Source organism: Gymnodraco acuticeps, unplaced genomic scaffold, assembly GCF_902827175.1.
Source record: "Gymnodraco acuticeps unplaced genomic scaffold, fGymAcu1.1, whole genome shotgun sequence".
In the NCBI taxonomy this organism is placed as follows: domain Eukaryota; kingdom Metazoa; phylum Chordata; class Actinopteri; order Perciformes; family Bathydraconidae; genus Gymnodraco; species Gymnodraco acuticeps.
In genome coordinates, this window is record NW_022989977.1 from 2,088,869 (window position 1) to 2,111,893 (window position 23,025).

At 39.2% G+C, this 23,025-nt stretch overlaps 1 protein-coding gene across 1 annotated transcript in view; it reads right to left on the reverse strand.

Annotated features, from left to right (window-relative positions):
- Window positions 1–678: 678 nt before the first annotated feature.
- The window catches only part of LOC117543246 (inactive phospholipase C-like protein 2), a 33,468-nt gene continuing 11,121 nt past the window's right edge, over window positions 679–23,025 (reverse strand). Inside the window, exons 3-7 of the mRNA XM_034211393.1 lie at window positions 16,259–18,742; window positions 14,922–15,125; window positions 11,638–11,713; window positions 5,692–5,801; window positions 679–3,842 (exon numbers count right to left, since the gene is read on the reverse strand). Of these exons, the coding sequence (XP_034067284.1) occupies window positions 3,639–3,842; window positions 5,692–5,801; window positions 11,638–11,713; window positions 14,922–15,125; window positions 16,259–18,742 (3,078 nt within the window). The 3' untranslated portion in view covers window positions 679–3,638. The remainder of the gene's footprint in view (window positions 3,843–5,691; window positions 5,802–11,637; window positions 11,714–14,921; window positions 15,126–16,258; window positions 18,743–23,025) is intronic.

A 23,025-nucleotide genomic window follows, 5' to 3' on the forward strand; every position in this document is an offset into this window, starting at 1 on the left:
ATACTTATTTTCCAACATAATTTGCAAATACATTCTTTAAAAATCAGACAATGTGATTTTCTGGATTTTTTTTTCTCATTCTGTCTCTCATAGTTGAGGTATACTACTAGGATGAAAATTACAGGCCTCTCTCATCTTTTTAAGTGAGAACTTGCACAATTGGTGGCTGACTAAATACTTTTTTGCCCCACTGTAAGTAAACAGATATAATACAGTAGTATTCATGTGTTAATAAGCCCACTTTTCAAATACATTCAGTCAATTAAAGCTGAAAACATTTTTCTAACAAATCTAAGTTGATACGAAAAAAGCTCAATAACTTATTTTCATAACAAGCTTGAAATATACCCTTCATATTTCCCCGTATGATAAGCAATCTGACACCTCTGTTGTAAGGAATGAGCTACCAACAAAATAATTGAAACCCTAAGGAGAGCTGTGATGTCTGAACAATTTACTTACATTTGATTCATTTTGCCGACTTATACATTAATGTATGAGCCAATATACATCACCTCTAGTGAGGGCCCAGCCCTTTGTATATTTGTCTGTATAAAATGTTTGGACACCGCTGCAGTAGAGCAACATCTGATTGGTCAGTACAGGATGTAAAGATATACGTAGTACGTACGGTTGTCAGGATAAATAATTTAATTAGAAAAGACATCAGACACACAGATCGATCCAACATTGTTTATTCAAAGGTTCTTTTTTTGGACTTGATAGATGATGTGAGACTGGATTACAGTTTAAATGCTTTGATCCTCTCATCAACAATCAGAAATACGTTGAGTGGCACAGCACGGAAATTCAGAGATAACATTTTTCATCTTCTCAGTGGTCATGTGATCTGTAGTACTTGCATTGTGAGCACTAAGGGGCAAAATAATAGGTATAAAAGCTGACAATTGCAGATGAAAAGATGGTTGGGCTTCATTTAACAGTCACAATGCTCATAATTATTGTCGTTTTGGATATTCCTAAGTGAACTCAAGTCATTGAATTCTTGCTGGTGATCAATATGTTGACTTGTCATGTCACGCCTACCGAGCATTTATGGAAATATTTTAAGGCAACACTTGGAATCAGTTAACCTAAACATGTTTTAACTGCTAGACTTAAAGTAGGCTTTAAACTGAGTATCTACTAACATGTTATTCTTTAAGTGTTAAAGCCTAATATAGGGCTTCAGTTTTTATATTGCAACAAATTAAACTTCAAATGCATTATGACAAACAGTCTAATCTAATTAAGCGTATCAGTTGAAAAACTAGCTATCATTAGTTCAGGCAGCTACATTTCACATCAGTCAACAATAACAAAATGCTATTTGGATTAGTTGTCAATTAAATAAATACTACGTAGAGTACAAACACAGGCTTTTAGTTTATTTTACATGAAGTTATTCAAATTGTTGTCCTGTTTTTGTAAACCTAAATACCTTCATTTAAATAAACATGAACTGATGCAGACATTTAGTAAGCAGTAATGTGGCACGTTGAATCACAGGGTAATTGTGGGTCAGGTAGTATTTACTCACAAGGAAAGCTTATATTACTCTGAAGTTCATATCCTTCCAAACCATCTTTTCAACAACCTGAGTTAAAATTCTGACAAAGGGTTAATAAAGTGTTGCAACTCAGACAGGAACCACTTCGATCCACACCAACAGCAAGATGAAGCATAGTAAAGCACAAGATCTGGACTGACATTTTTAACTGCACAATTAGAGTTGTTTGTACATAGCTCCCGTTCAGTCGCAAAGTAGAAACATCGCGGGAACTTTTTTTTTTTTAACCCGATTTCCACATTGGGGTTTTAAATAATACATGTTGGGAGCACACCTGAAAAATACACCTTTCATACGTTTAATACTTCCAAAAGTAAATCGCAGCGGCTAATATGGATTGCGCATTATTTTACTTTATTTTATTTGCACCTTAAGTTCGCAATTAAATGCCCATAAAGTTTTGAGTCCAATACACGTTTTTCTTGTGGAGGGAAAAGGAAGAAATCCTTTTTTATATAATACTTTATTGAACTTTTAGATGTAATTTCAAAGATGACATGTAGGGGAGCTCTATTCATTTATTTTTAATCACACAGCTGTCATTGCCTCCTGTTAAAGCATCCCAAAATAAATGAGTTTAAGCCTGGCTACAAACTCTTAGTGGAGAGTCTGGGAGTGTCTACCACCAAGTCTCTGAACCCACTAGTCATTTTACTTTAGCTGCGAGTGGTTATCACTGATCATTGAGAATTGCACTGTTTTAGCAAGGCTCATTTACACAGATGCCAATGTGTGCTAAAGTATGCATGTTAGCTAACTATGAACACATGCATATAGCACCAGAGCAACCCAAAAGCTACTTGTTTGGCTGCGCAGTTTGTTGATGCGATGCAAGCCACGCAATCCTTTCGTGAAATCCCCCCGTCGAAACATTTAATTTGATTTTGCTCAAACTCTTTTAGCGATGTGAAATGGGAGGACCATGGCCAAAAATAAAGGCCAAATAATTAAAGCAGATAAAAGGCTGTTTGAGTCCAAGTTATCATCACCCAGTCGTTGTTCCTCTTCATGCCGTTGCTGGTTGTTTTTGCACCACTAGCAGTTGAAGTTGAGGTCACTTTTCTTAAGTGACAACCCTCGTTATGTACGCACAGATAAAATGTCTCCCTTTTCCACAGACAAGTTCATATATCTTTTATAAAATAAATCTTATATTCCCAAGTATACAATAATAAAATGATGCACTCTGCAGAAAAAAAGGGGAACAGGAAACTCTATATATACATATATGTGACTATTTTGGCAGACAGGACAATTGTAAACAGCTCTTTACTCTCATTCATGACGTTTACGTCCACTTTTTTCCTTTACTTCTTTCGCTCCTTTTGTCCTTTTACATTCATATTTCCAAAAAATTGTGCTTTAAGAAATGTCTTATAATAATCCAAGGGCTCTTTTATTTTTTATTTCCTCGAGTAACACCCTGGTCCGTTGAGTAGAAGTGCACCGTCTCTGAACAGTAGGTCAAAGTCATGAATGGTCACGTAGCTGGTAGTTTATTCGCCTCCCCAGGAAATGTGATTCCGTGACAGCGAAATGAAGGGAAGGCAACGAACGCATGAATCAGGACTGAAGATGAAGACGTTTGTGAGTTTTATTCTGGGTAGACTTAAGATTTATGTCTGGCACTATGATCATCCTCAGTATTTCTCCAAGTGTCCCTTTCCACATGTTTGCTGGATGCTTTGGTATATATGATTTTGCACTTAATGGCTAGGCAGCATCACGTTTCACACTCTTCCAGCTTTCAGTACAGCTCCTTCACATATTAAGACGTAGAAATAATCAGTCATTTTTCAAAACCTGTCGAAACCTTCCGTGATCGGAACTTGGGAAGGATTTGTGTCCTGGGGTAGTTGTGGCATTTTATTGATGATTACAAGGCTGAGAAGTTACAGCTGTGCTTGTGATACAGGAATGTACACGATGGAATGTGGGAAAAACACTGTTGTGTGTAGAGCGATGACGCTGCAGAATGCTAACGGAGCGAGCAAGAGCTTTGGGTTTTGAGCTCAGGGGGCAGGAACAGTAGAAGTCTGTGAGCCAGGCAGAACAGGATTGTGGGTCTTCAGTTGTCCTCATCAGTGAGCTCCTCCTCCGCAGTGGCCTTCTCAGCAATGGCATCCATGCTGCGTCTGCCTCTGGACTCGGAGCCGGAGGAACCCCCCGCGAGAGCGCCTTTACTCAGGTTACAGGTGAGCGCAGAGTAGTGGATCTGCCGCAGGTTCTCCTGGACTTCACTCTGGGCGTGCTTCAGGAGGTCTGCCTGACCCTGGGGGGGGATTACAGATCAAAGAGTTACAGCAGCTTTTAAAATGTTGTCCCTGAAAATGTTAGTAGCTGCCCGTCCTGAGGATAAAAATGTCATAAAAGTTTCCGTATTAAACGTTTTATTTTTATTGTGTTATTCTTAAGACATAATACTCTCTCTTAAAGTATGTATGTATTAACACCTTATTCTAAATGTTGGCAAAAGTCTGAATTAAATGCCGTCACACTGACGTTCAGGCCATAGCAGAACAAGGTAAATACAGAGAGAGGTAATGCTCATCTCAAGCACTCTAAATCTGTCAATAAACTCCTTTTATGCGAAAATCTGTTATCAATAAACCATAAAACAGAAGATTCTTCTCATTTTAGATCAGTCTATAATTGTTTTTCCTCAAAAACAAAGATAGAACTCTCACAACAATAATGGGATCAGCACTTTGCCTCCATATATTTACTTTTGATTTCTGCATAAATGAAATTCTGAATATCATGCAAAGTACTTAACCTGAAGCATCTAAGCAGATACAAATACAAAAGAGTCCAATAGTCTTATCACCCTATGCTTGTGCTCTGTTATTAGAAAAAAGGCAGCAGATTTTTGATCTGGAATTGATGTAACCTTATTATGGAATTCACAGGCAATTCATTTCTGAGTTTCACACCAGGTGCCAAAGTGTTGTGGATATTCCTGTCACACAGGAGCCATAATGAGATTGACACAATGGACACCTCGATCTGAATCACAAGAAGCTAGGTGAACCCAGCAGTGTGGTGTAGCTCATGAAAATGGTCTTTGAAATCTATTTGTATTGAGTTTAAAGCTTTATTGGATAGCTGCCATTTTATAAGCTTCAAGACCTTCAGTCAATAACCTAATGTACTTTTAGTGTTCATAAAAAATCTGAAGTCTTTAAGTAGTACGTCTGCCAACAATAAGATCCATATAAGCAAAGCACCAGATTAAACATTGACAGAAAATGAAGCATGCACAAAGAATAACACATACTTGCCTGACTCAACTCAATTGCCCGGGGACAAAGTATAAATTATAGCTGAGCTACTCGTGTGGTAATCTTAATTAACACGTGCAAATGCCATATATAAATATGAAGGAGGTTATTCATCAATAATTACCCCTTGTGTTGGCTGTGGAGGTTGAAACAATAGGCGTGGTGTTTCAGAGCGGCTTAGACTAGGGACTCACCAAACACCGGTGTATGGCATAATATTGCCTCCGGATATAAATAATTACATTATTCGTGATTTGGTAATTTATCAGTAGGTTTTTTGTATTGCACTAATGTTTTGGTACAAATTAATATGGTTAAAAAATATTCATGGTTGCATGTGCGGAAAGAAAGCTTACAAACTCCCAGAAACCTGCAGATCCGCTGCAACTCTGACCACTTTTAAATCCAGATTAAAGACTTTTCTTTTTACCGCTGCTTTTAATTGAACTATTTACATCTTAAACTGCACTGTAACTTTTATCCATGTATTTTTTCTTTTAATGTTTATTTTATTATCTTTTCTTTTTAATGACTGATTTTAAATGCCATTTTCTTAATGTCTTTCGTTTTTTGTAAAGCACTTTGAATTGCCTTGTGTTGAAAGGTGCTATATAAATAAACTTGCCTTGCCTTGCCCATATAAGTGATAAAAAAAAGCAACTTGCCGTATAAGTATACTTTAGACATTCATATTACACACTTGTGTTTACATTTAAAACCAACTTTTTGACGAAATGCCACATGTAGATAGATATATTGGGATTCAAAGAGAATGGCAGCTACTGTAGTAGCAGTAAACAGGCTACACAAGGTTGGTGTCACCAGTGTCCATAATCTCACCTTCAGCACGGTGATGTTCCAGGTGAAGCTCTCCACCGCCTTGTGCAGCTTCCTGCCCTTCAGCCCCTCCTTCACAGCCAAGTCATGGAGGTTCTCGTGGAACTCCATCGCTGCGAGAAAAAGACAGATGAGAATGAGTCAGACTTTTTGTGGCGGTTTGTGAAACAGAAGAGCAGCTGCGAGGTGACTGAAGTCTGGGAGCTCTGACTGGGTGCTAGGCACTGTGTCACTGTGAGGAAACACATTAGAGCTAAAGTCAGTGGCATTGCTGTCAACATTTCACAGTGTGCTGCTGCAGCAGAAGGGTAGAGTATGTGGAAGTACAGAATAGAGACCCTCTGGCTGTGGAGGAGGACTCCTCTCATTACTGTACGTCTGCAGGGTGATAAAGGATCGCAGGAGCTGCTGTGTGCATCTTAACTCTGACTGAAGTGCACATTTCTGAACAATTAAAGGAGGAAAGCTGAGGGTTGGATGCAAGATATGAAGGAATAAAACTGTGCAAGCACCTGCCATCGAAATGTTAATATCTTGTCAAGCAACCCTTAGAAAAAGGCAGAGGAAGTGTAAAGTGACAGTTATTTGATAGCTAACTTGATAGTGCCTTCCTTACATCCTGTTTCTCTCGAGACTCCTATTTGCTTTAACAACAGTGTTGCATTCATTTTCATGACAGTGTTACTATTAACCAGGAACAGTTTGGTGAGCATGTGTGACCTCTGTCAGCAACACCTTGCACACATCATAACTCTATATCCCAGGGTGAAATGTTATTGGATGGTAGGCAGAGTTGCACATCCCAGCGAGGTGTTGATGGGATTTTAAGGGACAGCAGTGAATTGGTAAAAAAAAAACGAAGAAGAAAGAAAGCAAATAGGCAAGATAAATCAAAGGCAGAGAACAAAAAGCCTAGTTGAAGGAGGCAGGATGAGAGGGAAGAGAAAGCCCCGGAAACGCAGAGAAAGGCAGAGGAGCGGTGCAGCGTAGGCAGACAGACATGACGTTCTTTCAGTGTGGATTAGCATCAAGGCATCGAACAGAGGACGGATTTGTCTCCTGAGGAGCTTTCCCACCTCCTCTCTTCCCCTCTGCATGACTGAGTCTGAGTAAGGACATCTTTAATGTGGATATGGCCTTTACAGTGCAGTGCTGACACTGCAGCAACAGGCAAACACAGCCTGTGAGGTAAATAAACCAGAGAGATGGAGTTCCTGCTAGACACAGCAGCCCATCACTTTATAATGCTGGAAATTCCAAGCAAGAATGCCTGCATTACCGCCCGAAGCGCTTATATCAGCTGGAGTGGGCCCTGGCCCCTGTTGGTGCTGTTGCCATGGAAACGTGGTGTGCACACGACCCCCCTCATGTGGAGTCGCCATTATAGGCGTGGGGTTGGGCTGCCTCGGAGCCTCTCAGCTGCGTGAATACAACCTCACACACCTGATACAAATCTACTGACACATCCATTATCTCCTGACATCACACGTGCTCTGTCCATTTCCTGTGTTCCTAACAACATGTCATTTCTCTCTTCATCTCAGGCTGCTATTCTGTAACTAAAGAGCTGCTGCTGCTGCTGTGCACATGGACCGTGACTGTGCTGAAGAAGGTACACACACACACACACACACACACACACACACACACACACACACACACACACACACACACGTTGCCTAGCAACATTTGATGGAGTCTGGCCGGCAAGAAAGAAAGAAATTGGGAAGCTCATTCTCAGCAAGCATTTCAGACGCTGATCTCTGAAGTAATGCTGCAAGATGACAAGCATGAAACAACTACAGTATAAAGAGGAGGGTCAGAGGAGGAGGACCTGAGTTAGTCTATGAAACGTTTTTTTATGAATAGTGCTAAACCCAAAGACATTCAATGATAACAACTAATGATATTCAATGATAACAACTAATGGACTAAAGTAACACAATCGATCATGATGTGAAATAAATGATGCTCTGTTATTGACCATACAGTCTTTGTTATTGACATGGTCATTGAACATTTTCAAATCAACCCTGTACACTGACCTGTATTTAATGATACAGAAATATCTAAATGCCACTTCTTATACATTTATGTGGTCTTCTAACATGAACCCGCTATATTTTTGAAAAGAGTGTTGAATGTTTCTTGTATTGACATTTTTATGATCACCTCTGTTTACTTTTAACACCCTATGGGTTTTGGATTTGCTACTTGTTAACCAGTTTATATTTGTGATGCTTACCATTTATATTTCTGTCCTTGTGTACATTTGGTTATCAAACATTATAATAGATATTTTATTGTTTGTATTTTGCTTTTAGCTGCGCTTTTTCTTCGCCACCACTGCACAATAATTTCCCTCGGTATAAATAAAGTTCTAAGTCCTTAGTCTCTCTTATCTTGTATCACCATCATACCGTATGTCACAGAAAGACAGGACACCCTTACATTGAGAAGTGGAAACCAGCTAACCAACTAAAACAATAGATTATTAATCAAATTAGTTGTAAAATAATCTCAGTTCTAATATTAACTATAATTTTAAGCACCATCCAGGAGGCGATGTGGCACAAAGCATTTCACCAATAAGAATGAAACAAAAAGGTTCAATCCACTTTGAAGGGGACTTTAACATATCTAACGCAGTAATGGCCCTTTGCTTTGTTCTCTGCAGAATGTCACTGAAAAGCCACACCATTATTTTGCAGTTGGCATTTAAGAACATCTTCTGTACTGATCTTGTTAGTCTGCAGCAGGTGCAGCCCTCCATATGCCTTGAATGCTAATTGGGACATAAAGTGAAAGTCGGGGGTGGGAAGTGACATCCATCTTTAAGCAGCAAACACCTGACTGTGATCCCTGAGTCTGCCTTCATGTCGGTCTATTTTCTTAGGGGAACACACGACCCATCTGAGCTCAAGTGATGGGTTATTCACAACTTTAAAAGCTGCTTCTGCTGAATGTTCCACTTGCTGTAGAGAGGGAATTGGGTTTGCACTGACCCAGTTCGACCCAACAGACAAACCATGATTGCACTGAAATACCAACAAACAAGAGCGCACACACACAAATGGTGTATGTTGGATTGGAAAATATATCAATGAACAAGTTCATCAGTTGTGTCCCAGTTTGCAATTGTTGTTGACGGTTCCCCTCCTGATATTATATAATTGTATATAAATGGTGCTTTGACCAAAACCCCACAATGCTTCTGTGGAAGTTTTCTTAACTATTCTTTTACAAAAAGGAATAATTCCCTTTGACAAGATGTTTATCAATCAGGGCTAGCTAGGACTCATTGTGTAGAACTACTGTTACATAAAATCCTGTTGTCATCAACTCATTAAACGACTGTCATCTGACCTCAAACAGGACTTTACTGACAATGAAATGCCATTTTGTGGAGATATATACGACATAATGTCTGGCAGACCTTTCCTTAACCTGTTGAACCCCATCTGCCCACCCCCCGGGCGGAAAAACGCATCATCTGCAGGAAACAGCGGCTGAGGACTTCTTAATATTTAATAAACTATGAATGTTTCATATCCATGTAACGGGAAGAAACTCAGCTAACTGATGATATGAACCATTTTTAGCAAAAAAAAACACAAGACTAACGCTGAGCCTCTGAATTAGCCCTGAGCGAAACAATGCTAACGCCGTTAGCACAGAACTCACTCATAAAACCCTTATTACTTATCGTAAATGCAAATCCAACCCCTCGACTAGCATCGTGAGAATACACAGAATCGATATGTATCCGTATCGTCACTCCATGATAAGAACTCGTGAAATGAGAAACAAAAACAGACATCACAACACGTGGCATTAGGTAGCAAACACGGCAATATGTCTTACCTTTGTCGTTGTCTGATCAAAAGTGGTCTTCAATGGCATTAAAACGATAAAAACGTTGCTGAAGGTTAATCCATAGGTTAATCCAATGTGTCTGTGTCACTTTGAAATGATTTCTGATAATCCATCAGCAATAAACCTAGTTTTAAGTTTTCAGATTTCAAAGCGTTTCGCTTTAGGCAAACTGCGTGCGCATAGCCCCCACTTCTCAATGGTAACGTTGGTGTGTATGTGGAAATTCCCCTTCGATTCTATTGGCTCTAACGGTTAAAAAGAGATGTCAATCATCAAAATCGACCAATGGGTTCCAGAGAAACGGCAAAAACGCCCATTTCCACCCAAATGACCCCAGAGGTGGAGTTTCTTTTTTCTAAACCTCTCTAAAAAGGTTAAATGTCACTTGTTTTGCATCAATCTTGATACAGGGTACTTATCATATGTTGTACTTTGGATTCCTAAAGCTTTTAGTCTACCATCCCATCATTCAAGGGTTGTTTTCACTATAAGTAAAAAATAATTTTTGGACGGACACTATAATTGCATTTTTTTCTTTAAAATAAAAAACATCTATATTGATTCTGACTTTTCTACATCCAACTCACATGTTTATCATTACTTTGAGAAAAAAGATTATTAATTTCCCCCTTTTAGAAGTGTAGTTATGGTAATTTGTTCTGGAAATGTCATTTTCGAGTCTGAGACCTGAAAAACAGGCTTGGGGCTTAACAGGTTAAGGCTTGAATACTATTTTAAGAGAGACTCATATTAGTCCCATGGAAGATGAGCAATAACTACATGCGCATGTGCTCTATACATCAAACAATGTGTAATATGTATATGTTGTGCCAACACATTTGCCCACTGCAGATTTGAAACTGCTGGCACGACAGCAGGTTGTCATTAAAATAGAATGAGAAAAATGCTGACACAGGCTGTTAAGATGAACATGGAGAGTATTGTAGGACTAAAGTACAAGGCACTTATTTCATACATAAGCCATTTTAAACCCATGCTAAAACCAAATCTAAACCAAAAGGAATATGGTTGAAATATAAGTCCCAGTGGCACAGATGTGAGCAGAGATTTTAGGGATCTTTCTGATGCCAGTAAGTCCAACATCACAGAGTATTTTCCCCAAACCACTGGCTGGTAATTGTTACGGGCTGGAAGGTGGTCGAAATGAAAACACCAAGGAAAAAACAGCACAAAGCCTTTGATCATTGCATTGGTTAAAAGACACAGTCCTCCTCTCTGATGTGCCAGGACAATCGAATTTGAATATTTTATAAATCTATCCGGCTGGAAACCAATAAAGCAGAGCTGCGGTAATGATGGTCCGTCTCTCCCCCGCTCCACCCTCACTTAGCTCTTCTAGCCGGCTCACTCAGGGATACATTAGCTTTCAAAACTACTAAGATGGGATACAAGGCCAGACAGTGCTGCATTAAAAATTTAATTAATGTCAAAAAAGAAATCCTTCTCATTAACAGGTTCAGACAGCAAAGCCTGTTACATAGTAAACATTTTGCAAAATAAAGACTGCCCTCCAGAAGTATCCGTAATTTGACAGCATCATATGCTAATGTTTCTTAAGACTGTGTGCATATATTTTTTTAATCCAGCAGTGCCTCCACTGATGAGCTGCCAATCTTACTCCGGATGCATGGAGTACATTTGGTTACAATCGGCTAGAATGCTAGGTCTGCATGAACACATACACTTTGGGCCTCACTATAACTGAGAAGAGTAGATGTACTGCCATCTGCTCGCCTCACACACATCTCTGAACCCTCACACACATCTCTGAACCTTAAACCAACCTTGTAATTAGAATACAGCACAGACGCTGGTATGAATGAAACACCTCTGTCCAAACCGCAGCTTTTCAAAGGGAAGCAGTGACAGGATCAGGTTCTTGAACCCGATTCAAATGGTAATTCCACACTTATGCAAATAAGCAAAATCAGTTCTGTCGGATACCATTGAGTGATCTGTGTGGTGTGGCTTCAGAGAGATGGTGGGGCCAGTGGGCAATATTCAGGAGTGGTCTAATGTCAAAGGAGAACAACATCTAAAGACGTTTCTTACCTGATTTTTGGGTTTGTAGAATTCTCTCATACAACCCCTCAAAACTCTCCAGCAGAGTCTTGCTGGTCTGGATCACCTGAAAGGAGACAAGATATATTGTTTTGATTTGCCATTTATTTCAACATCAGAAAAAACTGGCATCCCACAAGACAGCAGGGAGCAGTCTCCGTCTGGTGGCCGGGTGTTCCTCTCCAGGGAGGGCTCAGGGAAACAAGCTGTTATTACAGGCACGTCAGTGGGCGGGGTCGCTGAATTGCATTTTTTAAAACCAAAATTAGAGGGACGGAGACACAAGCGATTAGGGTGTTTTTCAAAAGTCACTTCTTTTTTCAACTCTTGTCTGGTTTTCCGGAGATATGAACTTCATTTACAGGGACATTTAAAAATGAACCCTTTAATAGAAAAGGCAGATAATCAAGATCATATGAAGAGAAGATGTAAACGTAACCTTGAGTCATTTTGAAGCAGGACACCGCCGTGTTATCTGTGAAATTGCAGCTTTGAAAGATGCAAAGTTTAGCTCCTGTGGCGTTATGCCCAGCTTTAATTGAGTACAAACTCTGCTGACCTGCAGACTGTTAAAAAGACTTGAAGACTTTGGGAATTCATTTCCATATTAAATGCCAACAACGCACCTGCCCTGCACAACAGCACAGCAGTGTTTCACCAGGTTAATGAGGCATATCTAGCGTGTCACAGTCAGAGGTAAATAATTGTAAGGTATATAGGGAGTCTGACGGATCTTTCAATCTTAAAAAAAATATGTTTTTCATCCAACAGAATGTCAGGAACAGAAGAAAGGTGGAATATTATTTTAGAAACAAAAATTAACATGTTTTATTTAGAAACCCCCTCATTATGAATCCTTTAGACAATTTAGTTTAGATAAACACCTGGTGATATATCAGTTTTGTTATTATTTTAGAAATCCAATAAAAAGACTGATACAACAATTCATTGAGCATACCCTAATATAGCTCAGTTTTCATTGCCAAAGACCTTCATTGGGATCAAAAAACGATTAAAAACTCATAAATGAGCCACAGTGTTGCACTGGTTTACATGTTCCTTCATTACTGTCAATGTTGGCACTGTGGTTTATTTTTGAATCAATCCCACACAATCTATCCTGCTGCTGGAGATAATAACAAGAGCACAACACACGCACTACTGTAGCTATTCCTATTAGAAAAGTACAAAGCACGGCTGTTTAAATGAATTACTGAGCCTTTTTAAAAAGTGTCCAAAGCCTGGATAAGGAAATCAGAAAGTACCACACTGTGGTTTTAGTTGTTTTAATAGATTTGTTGAAAACTAGAATCATGCTAGACTCTCAACATGTAATAGCACATAGGAAGGGAAACAGTTTATCTGCCACTGAGGCTTTTAATACTGAAGTCCCACTGTCATGTGATCTGGTACAATTACATTTTTGTGCTTTCAAATGTTCCTGTAGAGTTCATATGATAACCTCTACCATTACATTACTATGACAAAAATAAACATTAAGCCTTTTTTTGGCATTATCACATGTATTCCATCCCATTATCATGTTCTGTAGGGAGAACAGTTTCTAAAACCCATGTAGTAAATCACCATGTTCTGCTGAAAGCAGTACTGACTTCATTATTCTGGCAGTTTTGTGTCACTCCGCAGCTGAGTTGCGGCACTTAGAGCTGTCGCACACGCTGTGATTACTTCCCCCATGGGAGAAGAAATTACCATCTTGGTGGCAGAGACAGAATCACAGAAGTATTTAAAGACCCGGTCTAAAGGTAGGCGGGTGGACTGTGCCCCATCTGCACACTAAAGACCATCTTCTGTAAGTGCTACAGTATGTTTACTTCTATTATTATTTGTATGTCTTCCCACATTTTACATATGCAAATGGTCATTTGATATAAAAGGTGATGTAAGCTTAGCAGTCGCATTATGCAAATGATGATAAAGTTTTAATATATCCAAGCTTCATAGAAATTATTATATCTGCTTCCTTTCAGACAAAACAAAAACTAACATATGGGCTTCGTTTTCCCTCGGTTCAGTTTTTCAGAGACAGTGCATGCGCAACTCATCTCTATTTACAGGCTGTGCCCTCAGTTCATGTGCTGCGAGCAAAAATAAAAATCAGAGCATATTATCTAAGACCACAAGCTGGCATCATGCTGATATCTCTCACTTTTTTTCCTTGGCACACAAATGAGCGGGGATTGAGACCTAGATTCTATTTTTGCCAACTAGGAAGTGAAAGCCTGGTTACTCCCAGTGGTGGGTTTTGACACAGAGCCTGGATTTCTAATTGCACTGTGCCATACATTATTTGCAACTCTTTAGCTCTGTTCCTTGGATCATGCCTCTGTATTCTCATCCCCCCCTGCAGCTGTGCTCCTTTCTGCTCCGTCTCCTCAGGCACTCTGCTTACGGTCAAGGCCTGCAGTTTCACATCAATTAAGCGCTTGTTTTAATTTATTTGATTTTGTTCCCCAAACACTTGTAATTTTCTCCTTTCTTCCCTCTAACTTAATTTTCCTGGCACTCTTTCCATCAGCCCCAATTAACTAGCCCTCTACTCTCAAGTCTGAGTCCAGCAGAGGGGTTACTTTAATATAGAACTATATACACTTTTTTCAATGAGCGGAGTTTTTCAATTAGTTCCACCTTCATTGAATTCAAACATTTGAAGCCCCACTCTGAACTCACGTTTGGAGCTTAGGTTCCACATTATGTGCATCAATCTGCAATCTACATCAATGTACTTGTGTTGCCGAGTGAACTGCACACTGGCCCTGGTATATCGACGGTTCAGTACCAATAAACACTAAACCAGGGTTTAATAAATATTCTCAGGGCATAATGTTACAGCCAAAAAGATGGAGATACATCTCATTAAATATGGTCTAGTTACTGAATGCAAAATTAATCAAAGGAGTTCACTAGTTGCTCTACTTTTGCCACTGCGTTTTTCCGGGGCATATAAGCCTTGTGCTTGAAATAATGATGTGAAGCCTCTAATAATGTGCTGAAAATCAATGTTAAAAAACAGGATGTGTTCAGGGAAATGGTGTTGTCTTGGCATAGCCTCAATTGCAGGTTGCATAACTTGTGCACATTGATTTTATGACTTAACAGAGCACCAACCACGTTACCTAACCATCTCTGTTTTTATTTTTATTTAAATATCAACCACAAAAGCTTATTTTTGGGAATAAATCCATTAACAAAACTTCCGCATACTTCTTCCCCCTTATACACTTTAAGAACAATTTTGCCAGACAACTACTCACCATATCATAGGTAGTGACAACTTTTTTGAGAACCTCAGGTAGCAGACCTTGGGGCTCCAAGTTGGGGTACTGTTCAGCGAGGTTGAACAACAGAAGGGGGCTGTTGTCAGTTCCAGTGAGTCGAGGGGAAAGGGCTAAGATGCACTGCTTCAGGTTAGCCACCGCTGAAAGGCCGCACAGCTCTTTAAAGGACACTATGGCATTCTGCACAAAGAAGAGAAAAATGACTGGCTTGTGTGCCTTTATAGTGATTAATACTGGCATGACAAGCAACACATATTTCTTATGACATAACTTTAAGTTAAGGTAAGGAATTCATATTCTGCATTGTTCAAATCTGTTATTGATCTGTGTTAAATGTGTAACCCAAGAGTAGTCAGAGGTAGTGGCTCACTCATTACCTGAGAACTTTTATTTTGGCACTTGTAAGTTACTCATAAACACTCAATCCTTTTGGACTGACACCAGTATCACACGGAAGTCCCAACCTTCCTGTGAAAGCACACATTTAAATCCTATATAAACAACCGGAGGGACCAACTGGGACAGTAATGTGTTACAGCCTCAAGGCCAGTGGCTTGTTATCACACAATGACTGCAATATAAACAGGGCTACTAAAAATAAATACTAATATAATGCCTGAAGAAACACAACATGGGACCAACCACAGAGTGTTGTGATACTCCAGTAGTGCATTTTCAGTACAGGTTATTTCAAACAGACTTCAAATGCTAATTCAAGACAACAAATATGACATACATGTGACCATGAAAAAGAGAAAATTACAGTTTTCAGGATCCCTGTGTTGGCAAAGAAAGACAAGAAAAAAATGATTGGGATGATATTAATTAAGATTGGGAGCTATTAAAAAAACAGAAGGTGCTTTATTAAAAACATATCACCAGCTTGCTGAAGGCCATGATCAGCAGTTGTTGTATTAAAAGAGATTTGAACGTCATCAAATAATCTACAATTCAAAAAGGAAAATCATCAAGGTCCCTCAACTTTCTTCCCACATTTGTTTTTACTATTGGCTAAGACATAAGGAATAGATTACATCTGATTTAGTCAAGCTTGGTGTTTTTTTGTTTTTCTTTCCATGGTGGGTTCCTTTTTTAGATGCTCAAGACTTTTTGTAGTAGATCTGGTTATAATCTATTCTTGACTTGGGGTTACATTTTCTTCAGTCTACAAGTCTACCCTTCACTATAAGAAACAATCTCATGCTGGAAGATGGACGAATAATTCACAATGATACTGTTAAATCACTGGTGCCACATCAAAGGAGACTATTGAATATAATAAGCATTCAATGGAGTTTCCTTTAATTTCTTACCTGCATGTTTTCTCTGAGATCTGTAGCCTCCCTCAGAGGCAGCAGGACTGTTTTGAAGACATCATCCAGAGCCTTGACCAACAGCACTCTCATGCTGGCATACTCTCTACTCTTCTTGCCTTTTCGTACAGACAGTCCCCTTTTGTGTGGTTTGCCGCCTCCTCTTCGATTGGTTATGGCCACATGAACAAACAACAAGGTATGTTGTAAAACCTCCCCTGTCAGAGATTGTAGCGGTACATGGCGAAAACCTGGCTGAAGACACTCAAAGGGGATGGTGTATTGGCCGATGAATTCATCACCAATATATTCGTCATCTAGCACCACAAAGCGCACCATTGCAAGCTCAGGGAGATTTATCTGAAACTCAAAGCTTTCATCAAACAGAGGGTTGTCCCCATTCTGATTGACCGTTTTAGTCCTTTGTTCGGCACAATCAGCCGGAATGCCGTGTATTTCCACATACACATAGGGGTCTACTACATCTCCTTTGGCACCTGAGCCTTTGGGTTTTGGGAAGTTTTGTCCACTGATGATCTTGATGTGTAAGAGCTGTGGAGAAACACCAGGCACTGAATCTTTAGTGTTGGCACTAAAATATGAAACATGCTCCCTCATGATGGCGGGACGCAGCACATAGCCACAGTTCCCATTCTGACGGAACCAGCCGATGTTTAAATCCATCATCAGGCCAGGAGTCTGGTAGTTCATTGCCACAATCTGGCAACCACACTTCCAGAAATCCTGTGGATTCATGTTGCTGGAGTCAATCCGCATTGGGCTAGGGTAAACTCGAGCAAGATACTTCTTGTTGTAGTTTACAAAGTCGCCAGGGAGGTCACTGGCGCAGCGACTGGCAAAAACTTCATTGAAAGAGCAAAGCTCCCATTGCTTCTGGTTCTGGAAAGATGTTGGGAAGTCCTTGAACTCCACAGACTTACACAAAGTCACCAGATCAGAGAGGTCTTTTGACAGCTGGAAGTTTTTGGGTGCAATAGTCTGTTGTTCTGCAGACTCGATGCTTATTCTTTGAGACATCTCTGCCCCCTCGTCCTCGTCTGTGACCTCACCTTCTGAAGCAGTGCAGTTTGTGCTCAGTTTTTTACCCTTCAGCAGGATCTTTCCCTTCAGTTCCGATGGAGAGGGAAGGTAACAGTCCTCAGGTTTTGGAGGGTCTATGTGGATCTTGTCACCAATAATCTTCTTTAGGTGCTGAAACATGACTCTCTGCTGCTTTAAGGAGCAATGGTTTTCTAAACACAGTAGCAGTGGAAACTCAGACGCAACAAAGGCATACTTGTTGATGACGTCAACGACACTGCGAAAAACTATCTGTGACGTCATTGTGTGACCAGTGTAAATAACAGGTTCATTATCAGGCCCATCCCACACATCCAGCTCTACACTGCGGCAGCCCATCTTGAGGGCACGGATATACCCTGTCACATCAGAAGGACCTCTGAACTGGTCTTCTATCAGATATGTGTTGTGGGATGCATTAATGTAATAGTGGGACAAAGGCTGTTTCATGTCTTGACACACTGTTTTTTGTTCAGGGTCAAATAGATGGCACTCTGGAGACATAAGATAGTTGGTGAACCCATCAAGAGAAAGCCAACCTTTGAGCTGGCCCTCTTTGGACGGTTCATATTTCTGAATGACCTCTAAGCTTGTGTCTTCACTGACTTGTGCCATACCCTGCTCAGCCTCCAGAAATATCATTAGGTCCTTGGTATCCAGAAATTCTTTGTTACTAGAGAACTGAACAAAGAGAAAATAAATTTCAGGTCTGGTGCAAAGATCATGAAAGACCTCAATGAACTCGTCTTTTGTCACATCAGAACCTGCTTTGTCCTTAGCTTTCTGAAGCTCCTTGAACTTCAGTTCTATTTTCAAATGTTTAAGGCCCGGGTTTAACTTTTTGACTAACTGCACAGCAGCACATATATTTATGTGTTTGCTGTTGTTACTGCCTGCCTCATCAAAAAGTTCACCTAGCCAAGATGAGCGCATGTAGTTCTGAACGCTCTCTATCATGTTTAAGGTGTGTTTCCCATAGGAGATCAGGTACCTTAGCCCTGTAACCCAAATATTGGCTACATCTGCAGTGTTTGCCACCAAGTCCAGTGACTCATAGTTTTCCCCAAAAATAATTGAGAAGGCACAGTCCTCTGAAATCTGATCATAGGTTCCATTAGTTCTAAAAGTGTCTGTATTTTTTCCTGTTCGCACTTCCTTGATGGATTTTACATCAATTTTGGCCTTTTCTGATTCTTTCTTCGAGGGCTCCCATCTCAAAGACTGCATGTCTGCATCAAGAAGAAAGTAGCGGTGGTAAATGCGGGAGTTGGATCGCACTTTCTTTAGCTCAGAGCCATCCACCATTGCATTGATGCAGTCGCTAGCACTGCTAATTTTCTTCTCTGTGGGCATGCTGCTGAACGATACAGTCTTCTTTCTTTCTTTACGCTGTCTTGAGCCATCCTGCAGAGAAACAGAACAAAGTGCATAAATAAAAAGCCATCTGTAGATACTGAATGATAAAACAGAATATCAATTTAAAAAACAAGCACTACTAACAAGAACAACATTGAGTAAAAACCTAGAAACCTAGTATTTTATATTCCAAAGTAAAGAAATATAACGCATATCTGTTCAACTGTATGGAGGCTTATATATTTTGACAGAATGAAGAAGACTTTTTTCCCAAAAGTGCTTTGTTTCTTAAAAATCAATCAAGTCTATAAAGAGTACAAATGTGATGAACATTTACAATTAACATGAATGTTTGTTGTTATGGTCAAATGCATACCAAAGGTGGAATGTGCTTTATAACTAGTATGTACATTTACTCATCTACTGAACTACTGTATTATTACTATATTACAATGCTGCTTATTTTATTAGCCAGAAACAGTATTCCTCCTTCCAGGTCCCTCTTTGTTTCCTCTACACTCAAATTTAAACCCCATGATCTTACATTTCACTGTAATATTTTATTACAGTGTCCTTAAAGATTTTTTGTTTGATATTAGATTTCTTGTTTTGTATGGAGAATCTTTGTTTTATATTGTATGTATGCACCATGACATCAAGTCAAATTCCTCATACGTGAGAACCTACCTGGCAATAAACCCGTTTCTGATTCTGATTTCTTGTGGGTTTTGATGAAACCACGAAACCATGCCAACCTCTTATGTAATCAAAGTGAGATGTGCATAACTCACATACTGAAAGAACCAGTACTCTGAGATTGATGTGTCTTTATCTTCATGTCTATAAATGCACATTGAAGCTATCACACATCCATCTAACATTTCACCATCTTCCTCCATGTTCTTTCCCCATTTAGCTATAAATGTTAAGAAGAAATGTGACAACTCCTACTGATGTGACGGTGCAGCTGTCATTTTTCACAGGACCAGCGTTTTTAACCTTTTAAAGCAGTTTCATCACAATAGTACCCAGCAACCTGTTTTTTCAACCTGTGTATCTGTGTGATTATTATTTTGTTGTTTTGTTAATTTTTCTCCCTTGTTAGCGTCCTTGGGTTTCTTGAAAGGCGCTATAACAATTGAAATTGTTATTATTAGATAGTTGTTGTCTCTTGCGTGTCTGCTTACTGTTTACCCTATTGTCCCAAACTATCATGGCTCAGCAGTTGCTGTTAGACACACACACACACACTCACACACACACACACACACACACACACACACACACACACACACACACACACACACTCACACACACACACACACACACAGGGTTTAGCTGAGCTACATCATATAACGTGTTTGCAATTGGACAAGATGTAGGAAAATATAATTTGTACAGACCCAAAGTGCATTCTGCTGCTGACTTCGCAGACCAACCTCAGATGGTTTAAATGTTTACACAATAAGACATCATAGTAGGTGGCATAAAATAATACAAAGCCCTCCCCAACATAAATAATATTTCAAATAGAATAAAGTAAAATAATACACACATCTTATAGGAAGCCTGTCAATGGGCAACACTTACACTGAACAAAAATATAAATGCAACACTTTTGTTTTTGCTCCCATTTTTCATGAGATGAACTCAAAGATCTAAAACATTTTCTATATACACAAAATAACCATTTCTCTCAAATATTGTTCACAAATCTGAAAAGATCTGTGATAGTGAGCACTTCTCCTTTGCCGAGATAATCCATCCCACCTCACAGGTGTGGCATATCAAGATGCTGATTAGACAACATGATTATTGCACAGGTGTGCCTTAGGCTGGCCACAATAAAAGGCCACTCTGAAACGTGCAGTTTTGCTTTATTGGGGGGGTCTGGGGGGGTCAGAAAATCAGTCCGTTCTTTGAGTTCATCTCATGAAAAATGGGAGCAAAAACAAAAGTGTTGCATTTATATTTTTGTTCAGTGTATATTACAGAACACCAAACAATATTATGAAATGCCTTTTCTAAAATAATTAATCATAATAAATCCCATAGTGTGTTGGAGAATTGCAAAACACACAGACCGGCACATTTACTCTGATTGGTAGAATCTTCCGTCAGATGTAAACATATTCATCACATTCTTTTACACATTCTGCTGCTTTAAGAGAGTTCATTATAAAAAAGGGAAGCTTAATACGTTAATGCATGACTGCAGACAATCCTTATGATCTGTGGAAGAATGTGAACATATGTTAGCTTACTGATAGTCTCTTTCCTGCTGTATTTATTACAAGGGCCGCCATGCCAGGCATTTGCCTCAGGATTTCCCTTTGCTTCCTTAACCCAAACTAGAAAACAATGCTGTCGACACCCATCGCTGTGTTAGCATTTGTTATTATTTCCTTAGGACATGTTTCTGATGCAATAGTTCCTTTCAGTCTTTAGAGGAAGCCAGACAGTCCAGGGTGTTCTTGTTTTGTTGTGTGTTTTATTATTCCTTAAATGGTTCTTTAAAAGATGCAATCCCAATCATAAGTTTGTCTATTTTTAGTTTGATCAGATATTTGGTTTAAAGGTTAGGCCTACATATTCTTCCCGACATAAATATCACAAATCTCTGTTCATCTCCGTTTCTTGATATCCAACAATAAACTACATCTTTAAAGCAAAACATGATCAAGATGCTTTGTATTAGTAAGTCCATAGCACAGGATCATAAAATAAATGCCAAGTAATGTCAGCAGCACAGCCTCAATAGAGATTCTAGCAATATTAGGACTGATTGTTTTCAAGGATTTATGGAACTTCAAGGCAAAGGGTCAGGAACTTTGTAAATATTTACTCAATGTAAATATAAAAGTGTACCTTTATGTAGTGAACTTCCTAGGCGGAAATAACACGCAATACTTGTTCATTAGCCTATTTAATTGAATTGTAACCATGCTTTATTTCCCTTTTATTCCCATTATTTTCACTTAAGTGCCATACTTTTTATTTAATTCTCCTGCAAAGTTTCCACCTTGAATATTCCAGACAAAAAGTGAGAGCTGAAAAGTTAATTTCTTAAACCAGAAATTACAGCACCGGTAAGTAGAGATAAAATCACTGATATTCCTAAATCATTTTATCCAATTCCCACTTGATGTGTGACCGCCATTTTGTGTTAATAATGAATTTAAAAACACACTGAAGCAGTGTTGTTACTTATCACTTCTTTGAAACCTGTGAAACTGTATTTTGTTTTATACAATGTTTGGGGAAACATTTCTATGTCTTTCTTAAGGATGTTGACTGTGGCTTTTTCATTCCATAGTTTATTTTTATTTGTAGTTACATTCAGAAAAGAACACCCAGAATATTGGGTAAGCAAGTCAGAAGAACTTAAAAAATATAGGACGTGTTTTAGCTATTTCTTAGTAAAGAGATAATAACAATGCTTTTCACATTAGGTTAACCCTTACAAGGGATATGACATTTATGCCCTCATACCATTTTTAAATATGCTTGGTTTTGGGGTGATAGAATGAGTAAATGAGACAGAAGGTGAGTCAGAGAGAGGAAAACAAAAGAAGAGACAATGTAACAGCAAGAGAAGAGAGTTAGTATGACAAAGTGTGTCCAACTGCTCACAGATCCCATAGGACTCTGAATCCCCTAATGGACTGAATCCAATATTATTTCTGCCTCAGTGAGCAGTTATGGATTGCCTGTACAACTGAGAAGATTACAAAGGGACCCATTACGCTCCACTGTTCTACATGCCCAACATAAAGAAATATTCACCTACAGATCAGCATTGGCTTCAGTTCACCATAACCTGAATCTATTCAATGAGAATAATTGAATTAGAATGCAGATTTAATAAGGCGATCTTGCTGGTAGAAGCTATTGTTAGCCTAACATACATTTACATTGTTTGTACTGGCACAAATGGTGTTTCTGAACACTCCAGGTCCTATTTAATGATTAATAATTCAGGCATGTTGGATGATATGCAACATCCATGTTATAAAACTATTCTGCAAGGCAAATGTTCGCATCCTGTGCACATGTTATTTTTGGAATAGGAAACAAACATTGGATTTACCATATCCTGTTGCATAAACTAAACACTCAGGCCTGATATGAAGAGTCAGATGCTGAATCATTTTCTCTGGATAACTCTGGATTAGACCCAAGACTGCATGAAAGTCTCCTCCACTACCCACTGAGCAAGCTGAGGCAACAGCATGGTTACCTAAGCAGCTCATACATATCCCACAGCTCTAACAGTGGGATGTGTACCTTTTTTTAGGACTCATAGTCCAACCTAAGAAACACAAAAGGAC